Here is a 14,539-nt window from a genome sequence, read left to right as displayed (position 1 = left end):
GCTACCATTCTTACTATGATTTACAGGTGACTTAATAGAGTCTGAATTAGTTACTCAAGAGGGGAGTACTATTAGAGGGCAGGACTTCACATTACCAGCTGAAACTAATGACTGTCTTTCCAGTATTCAGACAAAGGAAAGTTTCTTTGTGCTTTCTTTTCAATCTATAAAGAACTGAGATCATGATATTACCATTGTTTTTGTGGTTTTTCAGGGCTCTTTCCAAAATTGGTAATTAGAGTATACTTTAGTTTGACAACCTAATCAAGTATGATAATATCACAAATGGTGCTGGAATGAAAAAAGGTAATTTTTTTAAGTCATGGTACTTTGAGTTAAACACAATGTAGTGGATACTATTTCTTACATATTCATCGTGAGAGTAACTTGTTTTCAAGTTTAGTTCAACTCTAACACTGTGGCCAGAATTCCAAGGTTGTTTACTCTCCCTGCTGGGAGGTCCTCACTGTGATGTGAAGAGTGACATATCACTATTGCAACACTTAAGTGGCTGTAATGCAGCTTCAAAAATGAGTTGGCTATCATCCAGCTGTAAGAAATCACCAGAAGACGAGAAAGGTAACAATGCACAAGACTGATGTTTATGTGTATAGAAGCCTCGAATTTTCTGATATCACATTTGAAGATGGTTGGTTAAAGCAACGTAGGCGATCTTTGGCATAAAGAAACTAAATTGGAAAAAAGATATTGAATAAGCCTGATGGAAAGAATTGATGTTAGTTGCAAGTGCCACCTGTAGCAAAACCCACAAGGATATCCAGTGCAGGAAAAGATTCAGTATTAGGATATGCACATTTTAAAATCAATCAAAGCTCAGCCCAGGGTCAAATAGTCTGGTTTTGAATATTTCTACACATTTCATCCCTTGTGGATTGAAGATCATTTATTTGAAGTAAATAAGGTACCAAAAGGCTGTTCACACTATCTTTCCCTGAAAATGTTCCTTACTTTTATGTTGAAATAAGAATGAAGTACGAAAGATAGAACAAACTTATACTTATTTAGCACCTTTAAATTTGTGAAACTTCTCAATGGGCTTCATCAATCCAGAACCTATAACCCAGGAACAGCTGAACGATTGGCCATCATTGGTGAAGCAATAAAAATTGGGGGTCCACAAGAATGACACAGAAATCAGAAGTGCTGCAGGACTAGAAAGTGCTACTATAATAAGAAGGACATGAGGCCATAAGCAGATGAGCTGAGGCACTGAAGAAGATAGGCAATGTTACCGAGGTGGAAAGAGCAGTTTGATAGAGAAAATATGGCATTGGAAGCTCAGCACAGGGTCAAACAGGATGCCAGCTTGTGAACAGTCTGGTTCAGTACCAGATTCCATCACATTCCGTATGAGAAAAGAGTCACTAGGATGAAGGGGTTGACTTATTAGAGTCAGATGTACAGCACGGATACAGGCCCTTCAGTCCAACCCATCCATGCCGACTAGATATCCCAACCCAATCTAGTCCCACCTGCCAGCACCCGTCCCATATCCCTCCAAACCCTTCCTATTCATATACCTATCCAGATGCCTTTTAAATGTTGCAATTGTACTCACCTCCACCACTTCCTCTGGCAGCCCATTCCACGCACGCACCACCCTCTGCCGTGAAAAGGTTGCCCCTTAGGTCTCTTTTATAATCTTTCCCCTCTCAGCTTAAACCTATGCCCTCTAGTTCTGAACTACCCCACCCTAGGGAAAAGACCTTTACCCTATCCATGCCCCTCATGACTTTATAAACCTCTATAAGGTCACCCCTCAGCCTCCGAAGTTCCAGGGAAAACAGCCCTAGCTTATTCAAACTCTCCCTATAGCTCAACTCCTCCAACCCTGGCAACATCCTTGTAAATCTTTTCTGAACCCTTTCAAGTTTCACAACATTCATCTGATAGGAATTGCATACAATATTCCAAAAGTGGCCTAACCAATGTCCTGTACAGCCGCAACATGACCTCCTAACCCCTGTACTCAATACTCTACCAATAAAGAAAGCATATCAGATGCCTTCTTCTCTATCCTATTCACCTGCAACTCCACTTTCAAGGAGCTATGAACCTGCACTCCAAGGTCTTTGTTCAGCAACACTCCCTAGGACCTTACCATTAAGTATTTAAGTCCTGCTAAGGTTTGCTTTCCCAAAATGTAGCATCTCGCGTTTATCAAAATTAAACTCCATCTGCCACTTCTCAGCCCAAATGGCTCATCTGATCAAGATCCCGTTGTAATCAGAGGTAACCTTCTTCGCTGTCCACTACACCTCCAATTTTGGTGTTATCTGCAAACTTACTAACTATACCTCGTATGCTCACATCCAAATCATTTATGTAAATGATGAAAAGTAGTGGACCCAGCACCGATCCTTGTGGCACCTCATTGGTCACAGACCTCCAGTCTGAAAAATAACCATCCACCACCACCTCCCTATATTCCATGAGATTTAACCTTGCTAACCAGTCTCCCATGGGGAAACTTGTCAAACACCTTACTGAAGTCCATATAGATCACATCTACCACTCTGCCTTCATCAATCCTCTGAGTTTTTTGAAGGTAACAATCAAGTTTGTGAGACATGATTTCCCACGCACAAAGCCATGTTGACTATCCCTAATCAGTTCTTGCCTTTCCAAATACATGTACATCTCTGTCCCTCAGGATTCCCTCTAACAACTTGTCCACCACCAACGTCAGGCTCATTGGTCTAAAGTTCTGTGGCTTGTGCTTACTACCTTTCTTAAATAGTGGCACCATGTTAGCCAACTCCAGTCTTTTGGCACCTCACCTGTGACTATCAATGATACAAATATCTCAGCAAGAGGTCCAGCAATCACTTCTTGAGCTTCCCACAGAGTTCAAAGGTACACCTGATCAGGTCCTGGGGATTTATCCACTTATGCGTTTCAAGACATCCAGCACTTCTTCCTCTGTAATATGGACATTTTTCAAGGTGTCACCATCTATTTCCCTACATTCTATATCTTCCATGACCTTTTCCATAGTAAATACTGATGCAAAATACTCGTTTAGTTTCTCCCCCATCTCCTGCGGCTCCACACAAAGGCCGTCTTGCTGATCTTTGAGGGGCCTCCCTATTCTCTCCCTCGTTACCCTTTTGTCCTTAATGTATTTGTAAAAGCCCTTTGGATTCTCTTTAACTCTATTTGCCAAAGCTATCTCATGTCCCTTTTTGCCCTCCTGATTTCCCTCTTAAGTATACTCCTACTGCCTTTATACTCTTCTGAGGTTTCACTCAATCTATCTTGCCTGTACATGACATATGCCGCCTTCTTTTTCTTAACCAAACCTCTCTCCACACTCCAGGCTCACTGCCTTTATTCCTGATGAAGGGCTTTTGCCCGAAACGTCGATTTCGAAGCTCCTTGGATGCTGCCTGAACTGCTGTGCTCTTCCAGCACCACTAATCCAGAATCTGGTTTCCAGCATCTGCAGTCATTGTTTTTACCTCAATTTCTTTAGTCATCCAGCATTCCCTACACTTATCAGCCTTTCCTTTCACCCTAACAGGAATACAGAGGAACCTCGATTATCCAAACATCAGATTATCTGAAGGAGATCTCAAGGTCCTGATAGAAACATTAGATCAAAGACATGTTTCCAACAGAGATCGCATCTTTTGTTTACAGTGATTAAACAGGCACCGTCTCCAAATGACTAACCTCCTGTCCTCTCTCTCCTCACACTTTCCCTGGAGTTCTATAGAGGGGTGTAACCGAACCCACCCCCCTTCCCTAGATAATCTGACCAACATTGTCATGTACAGGGCAGAGGTGGAACCTGTCAAAAAGTTGCAGTAAAAAATTGTGCGTGTGTACGCACGCGCTCTATTTGGAGTGGTGGTGGACGGGCAGAGTTGGCAGGGGGCGGAGTTGGGGCAGGGCCTCACGCACCTTGTCCCCTGAACAGGGAGCAGACTTTAAAAACTCCAAACCCCAGAGGAAAGGCATTTAATCGATTATCCGAACAAAATACTGCCCGCCCAGCTCGTTCGGATAAATCGAGGTTCCCCTTTATACTTTCTCTGGATTCTCGTTACCTCATTTCTGAAGGCTTCCCATTTACCAGCTGTCCCTTTACCTGCGAACATCTGCCCCCATTCAGCTTTTGAAAGTTCTTCCCTAATACCGTCAAAAATAAGCTTTTCACCAATTTAGAACTTCAACTTTAGATCTGGTTTATCCTTTTCCATCACTATTTTAAAACTAATAGAGTTATGGTCGCTGGCCCCAAAGTGCTCCCCCACTGACACTGTCACCTGCTCTGCCTTATTTCCCAAGAGTAGGTCAAGTTTTGCCCCTTCTCTAGTAGGTACATCCACATACTGAATCAGAAAATTTTCTTGTACACACTTAACAAATTCCTCTCCATTTAAACCCTTAATACTATGGTAGTCCCAGTCTATGTTTGGAAAGTTAAAATCCCTGACCATAACCACCCTATTATTCTTACAGATAACCAAAATCTTCTTACAAATTTGTTTCTCAGTTTCCTGCTGACTATTAGGGGATCTATCTAACAATCCCGATAAGGTGATCATCCTTTTCTTATTTCTCAGTTCCACCCAAATAACTTCCCTGAATGTATTTCTGGGAATATCCTCCCTCACTACAGCTGTAATGCTATCCCATATCAAAAATGCCACTCCCCCTCCTCTCTTACTTCCCTTTCTGTCCTTCCTGTAGCATTTGTTTTCTGGAACATTAAGCTGCTAATCCTGTCCATCGCGGAGCCATATTTCTGTAATTGCTATGATATCCCAGTCTCATGTTCCTAACCATGCCCTGAGTTCATCTGCCTTCCCTGTTAGGCCCCTTGCATGAAATAAATGCAGTTTAATTCATCAGTCCTACCTTGTTCTCTGCTTTGTTCCTGTCTGCCCTGACTGTTTGACCCGCTTCTTTTCTCAAATTTACCAGTCTCAGATTGATCTCTTTCCTCACTATCTCCTTGGTCCCCATGCCCCCCACCTTACTAGTTTAAATCCTCCTGAGCAGCTCTAGCAAATTTCCCTGCCAGTGTGCGAGTCCCCTTTCAATTTAGGTGCAATACGTCCTTCTTGTACAGGTCACTTCTACCCCAAAAGAGCTTCCAATGATCCAAAGATGTGACTCCTTCTCCCATACACCAGCTCCTTAGCCATGCATTCATCTGCTCTATCTTCCTAATCCTACCCTCACTAGCTCGTAGCACTGAGAGTAATCCAGATATTACTACTCTTGAGAGTCTCCCTTTTAAATTCCTGCCTAACTCTCTAATCTCCCTTCAGAATTCCAACCTTTTCCCTTCCTGTCGTTGGTTCCAATGTGGACAATGACCTTCTGCTGGCCCCTCTCCCCCTTGAGAACATTCTGGACTCTCTCTTGATCTTGGCATGAGGGAAGCAATACACCATTCTGATTTTTCACTAATGGTCACAGAAACATCTGTCTGTACCTCGGACTAGAAAGTTCCCTAACACGATCGATCTCTTGGAACCCAATGTACCCCTCATTGCATCAGAGCCAGTCTCAAAACCAAACGTTTGGCTGTTCGTGGTACGTTCTCCTGAGAATCCATCACCCCCTACAATTTCCAAAACAGCATACTTGTTTGAAATGGAGATAGCCACAGAAGATTTCTGCACAACCTGCCTACCTCTCTTACCTTTCCTGATGTTAAACCCATCTATGGGACTTTATCTGCATCTTTTCTCCCTTCCTATAAATGCCATCCATCATAGCCCCTTGCTCTTATAAGTTCTTCATTGCCTCTAACTGTTGCTCCAACCGTTCCATTCGATCTGATGGCATTCACAATCAATGACATTTAGTGCAGATATAATCCTCAGTAATACGTAGACTCTCCCTAAAATCCCACATCCCACAAGAGCAGCATATCACTCTACTAAGAGCCATTTTTGCTTCTTCCAATCTGCAGACCCAGAAAATAGCACCATCTTATTCCTCTATAAAACACTGCTCCAGACTAACTTAATACTTATGGCTTATATTTTTTAAGTTTAATCAAAAGAAATAGCTCAATAAAACATAAATTCAAGAAACAACCCACTCTACTCACTACTGCAGACTTAGAGCAAGGCTCCAAGGCCATACATGAAACTAATCACTTATCTGTCTCTGTGCTGTGACCTCTCCCAAACAGGTTCCTTCAAGATCAGTTGTGAATTTCACTGTTTGTCACTTTTCCCAGAAGCACTCCGATGTCCAGCATTACATGAATTCAACAGCAAAGGCAGTAACTGCGCAGGTTCACTGCTGAGTCAGTTAGCAGTATGGGTTTCTTTCGCTCTCCTGCACTGACCTCACCTTTGTTCCTCTTCCTTTTAAAAGTGCCACTGTTTTGACTAAGAACAGCTAAACAGGTTAAGCCTTTATTTATAAGAGTTTAGAAGAATGAGGGATTATCTTATTGAAACATATAAGATCTTGAGAGGGCTTGACAGGGTGGATGTTGAGAAGGTGTTTCCACTTTGGTGGGATGGTATTTCAAACTAAGGGAACACTCCTTTAAAATAAGTGTGAAGGAATTTCATAGATTACTGGATGTCTTGAATTCTCTATCCAAGAGAGTTGTTCAAGCTAAATCACCAAGTATATAAAGAGGAGCTGTTATGAAAAAGGCCTGGGGTAGATAAGTCATGCTTTTATAGAATGGTGGGATAGGCTTGAGGGGCCAAATGACCTACCCTTGCTCCTATTTCTTATGTTGATTAGGGTTAAATTTCAAAAGCTTTTGAAGTCTTCACTTTCTCCTTGAATAATTTGGCTAGGTAAAACATGAAAAGAAGGGTAGGTGTGCGAGTGCAGGGGGGACGCTATTCTGCCCATCAATCCTGTTCCGCTTTTAGCATGACCATGGCTGATCCTTGATCACAACACCATGCTTCCACTCACTCCCAATACCATTTGAAACCTTTAGCTTCTCGAAATCTAGGCCTTTCTTAAATATATCCAGTGACTTGGTCAAGAATTCAACATGTTCACCACTCAGTGAAAACAAAACTCATCTCAGTCCAGAACGGAAAACTCATATAGGACTTGAAGTGTCCTCTCTCTTGGGCTTGTGCAGAAGGCTTCATTCTTTTGCCTCTTGTATCCTGTGCTTTTGGAAATTAATATTTACATAATAATAGGATAGAGTCTATTTATTTTCAAGTCTTGATAAGAAAATACAAGCTGACAGCAAATAAAATCTACAGTTTGTTAGAGAACATCTGTAAAATGGTTTTCTTTAAATAAAGTCACAGTTCCACCAATGGAAAGAGTGACATCATTTTGTATTAGTCTATGAGTCAGCTGGCAGTTGTTGTTACCAGGCAACAAGTTCTGTTAGCGAGTTAACTGGTGACTCACAAAGGTACTGCTGTGAAAGAAAATGTGTACAGTCAGAAAGCATGGTACAATGTGTAAGACCTGAACGTACCAGATATTCTGAAGCACAATGTGTTCATAAAGATAAGCCATCTCTGGTTCCTTCTCAATATATTTCTCAGGAAAAAGCTCAAATTATCAAATGTTCCAAACACACAAAGCTCCCATCTCTTCATTATTTTAGATTGAGCCATGACACAAATCTGACAATTAAAAACAAAAAAGGATGAATTGTTTCCATACATCAGGAAATGTAGATGCTGTGCATTCTGGCACACAATATTCCAAATTCAGAATTTGGAAATGTGCTGAAGGAAAGCATTCATACTGCAGTCAGGACTCATTATAGACAGGGATTGGATTATCTCATTAACTCAGCATCTAACAGGCCACATTATGTCTATAGATTAAGCTTGGAACAAGCTAACTCTAAATCTATGCAGACTGGAAATTGAATTCAATGGTTATCTAAATATAGTTTCTCTCAAATGGAATCACGTGTCTGTTGACCAGGAAAGTTTGCTGTAAGCCGAACACAGCAATCCAACATTCTGTTCCACTGAGTCACAGATTAACGATCTGTGGGTGACAAATTCTGAATGTCATCCAAACCAATGGTACACAAAAACTGTAAAATAGAGGCTTCTACACACAAGAAACTAGACATCAGGCTGTTCTGGACTATTGCCTGCTGGCTAATTTAGGAATTACAAGAGCAATGTCATGGAAACAGAAGGGCTGACTTATGCTCATAGGTAGAGATAGAGACAAGAGAGTCCCAAGTTTAAATTTCCAGCAAAAATGGAACACCACTGTCAACTATGCTTTTTGGGTTCATTTTTGTTTTGCAGAGTAAATCTGAATCTCTATAGCTGTCAATTTCAATGAGTGCAGAGAAAAAGACGAGAATTGTTCTACACTGTTTTGTACTTCTGTCTGATTTTACAAGAAAATAAATTCCTCTAAACTCAAAAACAAGACTGCAATCATTGACTAGCCCCCAAGATTTCTCGAAAAGAGAATTAATTTACCAAATCATTAATGCAGTATAAATTCAAAAGAGACAAAAAGTGTATAGCATCAGGAGAGTTTGACAATGGACGAAAACCTGAAATCCATTCATGTTTTTGCCATTCTATACTGTGTAGAGTTCATAAACTAACTTCTAACTTAGAATGGCATCCCATAAATTAATCAATCCTTAGGTATTTCCACTCTATGGCATGAATTGTAAGGGAGCTAGCTAATCTGCAAGTTTGCTCTGCACATATGGCATGTATTTACTTGTTGCACTATCTTGCACATCAAGCAGTGCATCTGATTCATAAGCAAAGCCTTTATTGGATTTGGGGCTTGGATTATCTTTCCACAAGAAGGTTCAAGGTTATTGTTTCCTGATTTCAGAAAATGTGTCATTTGTAAACTTTCCAAAATCAGATTTCCTACTGGCTCTCCTGTTATTTTGCATCAAATGTCTGACTTCAAAATGAAACAAAATGTCAAGATGCAAGTGCACAATTGTTAGTCACAGTTTAAGGTGGTTCTAATCCTGAACTTTACTTGATGAATCAATGAGTTTAAGTAGGTCTGCTTTATTTCACCGAACATTGGTCCCAGTACATATGATAATAAAGCAGTGATGCAATCAACATAAACCAACTGGATGTTGAGCTCCGCAGCCAAAACTAAAGCTGAAGAAGGCATGATCAAACTTTATAGACTGATCAGACTGATGTTGCTAATTCAGTCTCAGAGTAACGAGACTGTCAAGTGAGCCAGCATTAGATTGGGGATGCTTGAAACAGCATGAGAAAGCAATGGAGAGTTCAGGTTCAGTTCAAGATTGAGGCAGCTTCAAACAGCACTAGCAATCTTCACATTTGGGACACATAAGTAGTGTGACATCACTGGGAAACCACCTCAAGGAGACCAGGAGTTGAACATGAGGGGTTAGCTTAAAATAATTTAAGACTGACATTGCAGGGAAAACATAAGGTCATCAAGTGGGACCAAGAGCTTAATGGCGACACTGCAGTACTTAAAGTAAAAATTGGTCCTCAGTTTAGATTAAAATTGTTTTACGTATACAGAATGTGGTAAAGTATATATTGAACATTCTTTAAATCACAGGAGGAAATGGAAAATGAGTAATTTAAGCACAAGGTGGCTCGGTCAGGTGGAATGCTCCTCCAATGCATTGTGGAAAGTCAGGGACACTTCATGTCCAGGGTGACCATGTGTACTGCTTCTACTGGAAATCTGTGTTTTGTATCTGGAACAGGAGCTGTTGTCAAGTGCAACTTCTGCAATGCTGAGATCTGTGATTAGCATGTACAGTGAGGTGGTCACACCTCAGGTAGAGTGTGCACAAACTGAAAGGGAATAGGTGACTGCCAGAATAAAACCGCCAGCAGCTAATGCAGGAATCCCCTGGAGTCATCTCTCTTAACAGATTTTGCATTTTAGATGCTAGGAAAGTGCAGCAAGATTGGCTCAGGGGCAGGGGGAGAAAAAATAGGTGGAAGAGCAAAAGTGATAAAAGATTCTATCGTGCTGGGAATCTGAAACTCACTGCCTGTAAGAGTAGTAGAGGCAGAAACCTTCATGACATAATATTTAGATGTACACTGTGATAACAAAACATTGGAACAAACAGAAAGTGGGGTTAGAGTTAGTTGGATGGTTGTTTGACTAGTGCAGATTTGATGAGCTGAAGGGCCTTTTTCAATGCAGTAGGCCTCCTTGGCTCTGCTGTGGAGGCAAAATAATTGAATATGTTTAAGAAGCAAATAGATTTTTAGAAGCTAAAGTTGCCAAGGGATTTAGTGAAAAAGTAGAAGTATGGTGAGATGGAGAAGCGGGCATGATAACAGTAAATTTCAGAGTTAGTTTGATGGGCTGAATGGTCTAATCATGCTCGTATTTTCTATGTTTAAGACCATGCAGCGTGCAGATCCGTGCATTGACTGAGTGGAAGAGAGCTGTAATGCTGACCCTTGGCACCAATTGTTATTGCAGAGTTATGACAGGAAATCACGTGAAAAAGTCCACCTAGCATATTACTTTCAGCTAAAATGTCTAGATTAAGTCAAGAGGATGAGGCCAGATATTATTAGAAAAATTTATGAAATGGTAGCATAAGTTTTTCTATGTTGCATAATCAACTCTTGGCGTAGACCTTTGGGTAGAGATAAATAGGGAAATTCCTGGAATCATTCTAGAAATAAAACAATGCTGTTGTAAGGGAATGTTGGCAAGCTCTGGATGGATTAACTTAGATAGGTCAAATGGCCTCCCTCATCCTTGAGCTTGTGAGAGAAAGAACAAAAATACGAATTAAGCCGCCTCATTCCAATGTTACATAACAATTTCTACTGGAAATCAGTCATAGATGAATGTTGATGGCTGGGCAGAAAGACAGCTTTGGTGTTAATTGTGATTCTACCAATGACAGGTTGCCTGTCAGTACTCCCTTTCTAAGATCACATTCAGATGACGCATCACAGCCCTTCAATAATTGCAAAACTGCACTCTAATACAGAGCCAATACCATTAAAAGAGGAAGGAAGGTGAAAATATTGTGAAAAAAGTTTGTTAGAAAAGTAATTTGACTTCAAGGTTTGGAAATATAATCATAGGTCATAGTCAGTCATTCCCGATGCGTCCTCCTGGTAAAGCTGCAGCAGCCACACAAAAACCTGGTAGTCTTTTTCTCCTGTTGCAGATGTAATTAAGGGGCTTTAATAAAGTTTATTTTTGGATTTATTTCATTTAGTGTAGCCACCAGTAGGCTTTTTTTAAACATTATTTTTAGTGCTGATAATGTAGGAACGCAGCTTCACTTCATTCTGTAACCAAATACAGCTTCTGTATCCTGACATCACTGTATACATAATGAGGCTCTACAAAAAAAAAGGACTATACTGATACCTTTTATGACTTTGCAAAATTCTAATTCCAAAAGGGGGCCAACATTGACACAGATGAACATTACCCAACTGTGACCCAGACTAAAGAAAGGCTAAATTAGCAATTAAATAATCAAGATTAGAAGAGAAAAATTAGCTCTACATGTGCCACTATGTTAACATTTGGTTAAGTATGTTTTAAAATAAAATCCTCATTTGTGCTGCAGTGAATGAAGATTCATTACTAAATAGCCTGTTGAAATGGTGTTCTGAAAGGGAAGCATGTAGCAGCCACTTTAATCACTTTGACAAATTTGACCGTGGAGACATTATTGTTAACAATCATGAACTCATTCACTTCAAACATTTCAGAGAAAGAACAGATTCAAACTATTGCTTTTTCTTATTGATTCAGCTCCTTCTTGTCACTTGAAATAATTAATTGTTGCTGACACTGCACATTTGAAAGGATAAGAGAATTAAAACTAACGCGGACCAGGGAACCATTTGGTTTTAATTTTTAAACATATCTTTGTGCAACATTTACAAATAGAAAGATAACTGTGTAGTCTGGTTGGAGATAAGGTCAAACAGAAAAGCAATTAGAAATTTGAGCTAAAAGGATAGTTATTGAATAATCCCTGTGGAAGAAAGGTGTGTGCGCGTATGTGCACGCGCATGGGGGGTCGGTGTTTGTAGTTGAAGGATTCAAAGGGGGCTTGGCAGTGATGCTTAGGTGGTTGAATTGCCAATCAGGGATTGTCATTAAAGTTCACACACCAATAAATTGTAGGGTACTTTCAGAGTTACTGGGACTGACTTCAATGTCCTCCAGAGACAAGGCATTAGAAAATTGATATGAGAAAAAAATAATTTTAGCAAGCAAATTTCAGTGGACCTACTTGATGCTACACACTGGAATAATAAGCAGAATCACACTAATAGTTGTTCTGGCAATCCAATAAACCTCTCTAATCCAGAAAGGTAACAATTTAAACAATTCAGTCTTACTGTTGTGTGTAAATTATTTTTAGAAATTTTAATGGCAAGCTTAGTATTTTTAAATAGCCTTCATTTTTTTTTTACATTTGTAATTAAATCTTCCCCTTTTTATTTCTAAACTAGGACAAATTCTCTTTCTCAGTCATTCCTGTTTCTTTCTTAATCCTTAAATCTCATTGATAACAGTTGATCACAGATTCCAAATGTCTTGTTGGGTTACTCTTATCAGCTCACACACCCAGCAAATTACTACACAAAAGCATTTTTGAGCCGATGGTGCAGAAAAAATGTGTACCAAATAGTGCACTTTATAAGATGGACCACCTGCAATAAGATAATGTTTCAATATGATTATATTTAACTGTTCCTGTGAAGCACCAAAGCATGATAAATAAATCAACACTTCTTCCTAACATAACTAAACTTGGACAACCTCCAGACTCTTTGTATTCACTGGAATTCCATCATTAGTCCAAAGATATTGATTACAAACTCAGAGAAAAATTTCATCCAGGAAGGCAAGTAGTCTTGGGGGCTTAAAGCATGTTTAATAATTGTTCTAATTTTTTCTATGTATCTTATCCTGTTATGAAAACATTTTAAAATGCTTCTCATTAAATTACTTTTAAAATAGTAATTGTTATTATATTGGAACATGATGTTACTATACTGTCAGAATTTGCAGCTGCTGATGCCAACCATTTATGGATTGAGAGAGTAAAGTTACCACATGGATCAAAATAATTGATTTTGTTCTTTGACAAAGTACCCTGTATTTTTAACATCCAGTTAAACTGGTAGGAAGATAACTCTGTTATTTTCTCGACAGGATTACTGTTTGCAAACAAAATATCAGCATAAGTTTCTGATTAATGTGGGTATGTCAAGTATTACATAATGAATACACAGGAAACTGTGCTAAAAACCTATACAGACCACTGGTCACAGATCGCTTTGTTATACATTCAAAATATTAAAATAATTTAAACTCTTAAGTTACTCACTGAAACTGACAAGCTCATTTTAATCTACAGAGTTCCTCAGCCAAACAACAATTTAGCTCAGCAACCTCAAGTGAAACTCAACTTAGGAAGGAGCACAAAATACATAGGCAGCAAATTGTTTGGCTATTACAACACGTATGTAACAGGTGGTTGAGTTGTTCACACTATTTCATTCTGCAGAATTTGAATTTCACTTTTTCAGTATTTACTCATAGTAGTTATATCTTTTTGGTTCTTATTGGGATAGGCCATTTAAACAGTCAAATATAGTAGTGGAATATAATGGTGAACACGTTATAATTACTCCAATCGTAATAAACCAGACCATTTAATTAGCCATAAACATGTGAACACTAAGATCACACAGAAGCACACAGCCCAGGGCTTATACAAGTTTTCTTTCCCTAGCACATAAAAGTCCAATTATGTTTCACTGACAATTATTACAGTACATAATTTGACATCCTAAAGTACAAACTTACTGCTGTTATAGAGGGTTTCTTGCCATCTCCAGCTGGTGGGTGTGTGACATCTGCGCCCAAGAAGATCACAGGCTGCTGGAACACAGCTGAACTGGAAGGAAACAGGTGGAAATCCTTTTCTAAACTTTACTTACATAAAGTGAATAAACTATTGAAAGCACTGAATGGCACTACATCATTAACACAACATCAAATTAAGCTTTTTTTGTTGAACAATTTATCTTTTTTACAGGTTTTTCTTAAACTCCAGGAGCAGGGAACATGATACATTTCCAAACTGGAGGAGAAAGTGAGGTCTGCAGATGCTGGAGATCAGAGCTGGAAATGTGTTGCTGGAAAAGCGCAGCAGGTCAGGCAGCATCCAGGGAACAGGAGAATCGACGTTTCGGGCATAAGCCCTTCAAGGGCTTATGCCCGAAACGTCGATTCTCCTGTTCCCTGGATGCTGCCTGACCTGCTGCGCTTTTCCAGCAACACATTTCCAGCATATTTCCAAACTGCACAAGTTATGTTAATTATTCAATATGACCACTTTAGTTTCCAACTACAGGAGGACTAAATGATTCAGTAACTATTTCAAATCATAGAGGTCATAGTCATAGAGATGTACAGCATGGAAACAGACCCTTCGGTCCAACCTGTCCATGCCGACCAGATATCCCAACCCAATTTAGTCCCACCTGCCAGCACCTGGCCCATATCACCCCAAACCCTTCCTATTCATATACCCATCCAA

At 39.7% G+C, this 14,539-nt stretch overlaps 1 protein-coding gene and 1 long non-coding RNA gene across 4 annotated transcripts in view; one reads left to right on the top strand and one right to left on the bottom strand.

Annotated features, from left to right (window-relative positions):
- Positions 1-14,539, bottom strand: part of LOC122563675 (protein argonaute-1) — a 115,061-nt gene that overhangs the window by 11,451 nt on the left and 89,071 nt on the right. For both annotated transcript variants that reach the window (XM_043717728.1, XM_043717729.1), the window contains exon 14: positions 13,804-13,894. In XM_043717728.1, coding sequence (XP_043573663.1) covers positions 13,804-13,894 — 91 coding nt within the window. The remainder of the gene's footprint in view (positions 1-13,803; positions 13,895-14,539) is intronic.
- The window catches only part of LOC122563676, a 70,627-nt gene that overhangs the window by 26,545 nt on the left and 29,543 nt on the right, over positions 1-14,539 (top strand). The gene's annotated exons all lie outside the window — the stretch shown is intronic.

This window comes from Chiloscyllium plagiosum, chromosome 27 (genome assembly GCF_004010195.1).
Source record: "Chiloscyllium plagiosum isolate BGI_BamShark_2017 chromosome 27, ASM401019v2, whole genome shotgun sequence".
NCBI lineage: Eukaryota > Metazoa > Chordata > Chondrichthyes > Orectolobiformes > Hemiscylliidae > Chiloscyllium > Chiloscyllium plagiosum.
This window is presented reverse-complemented; position numbering and strand designations above follow the sequence as displayed.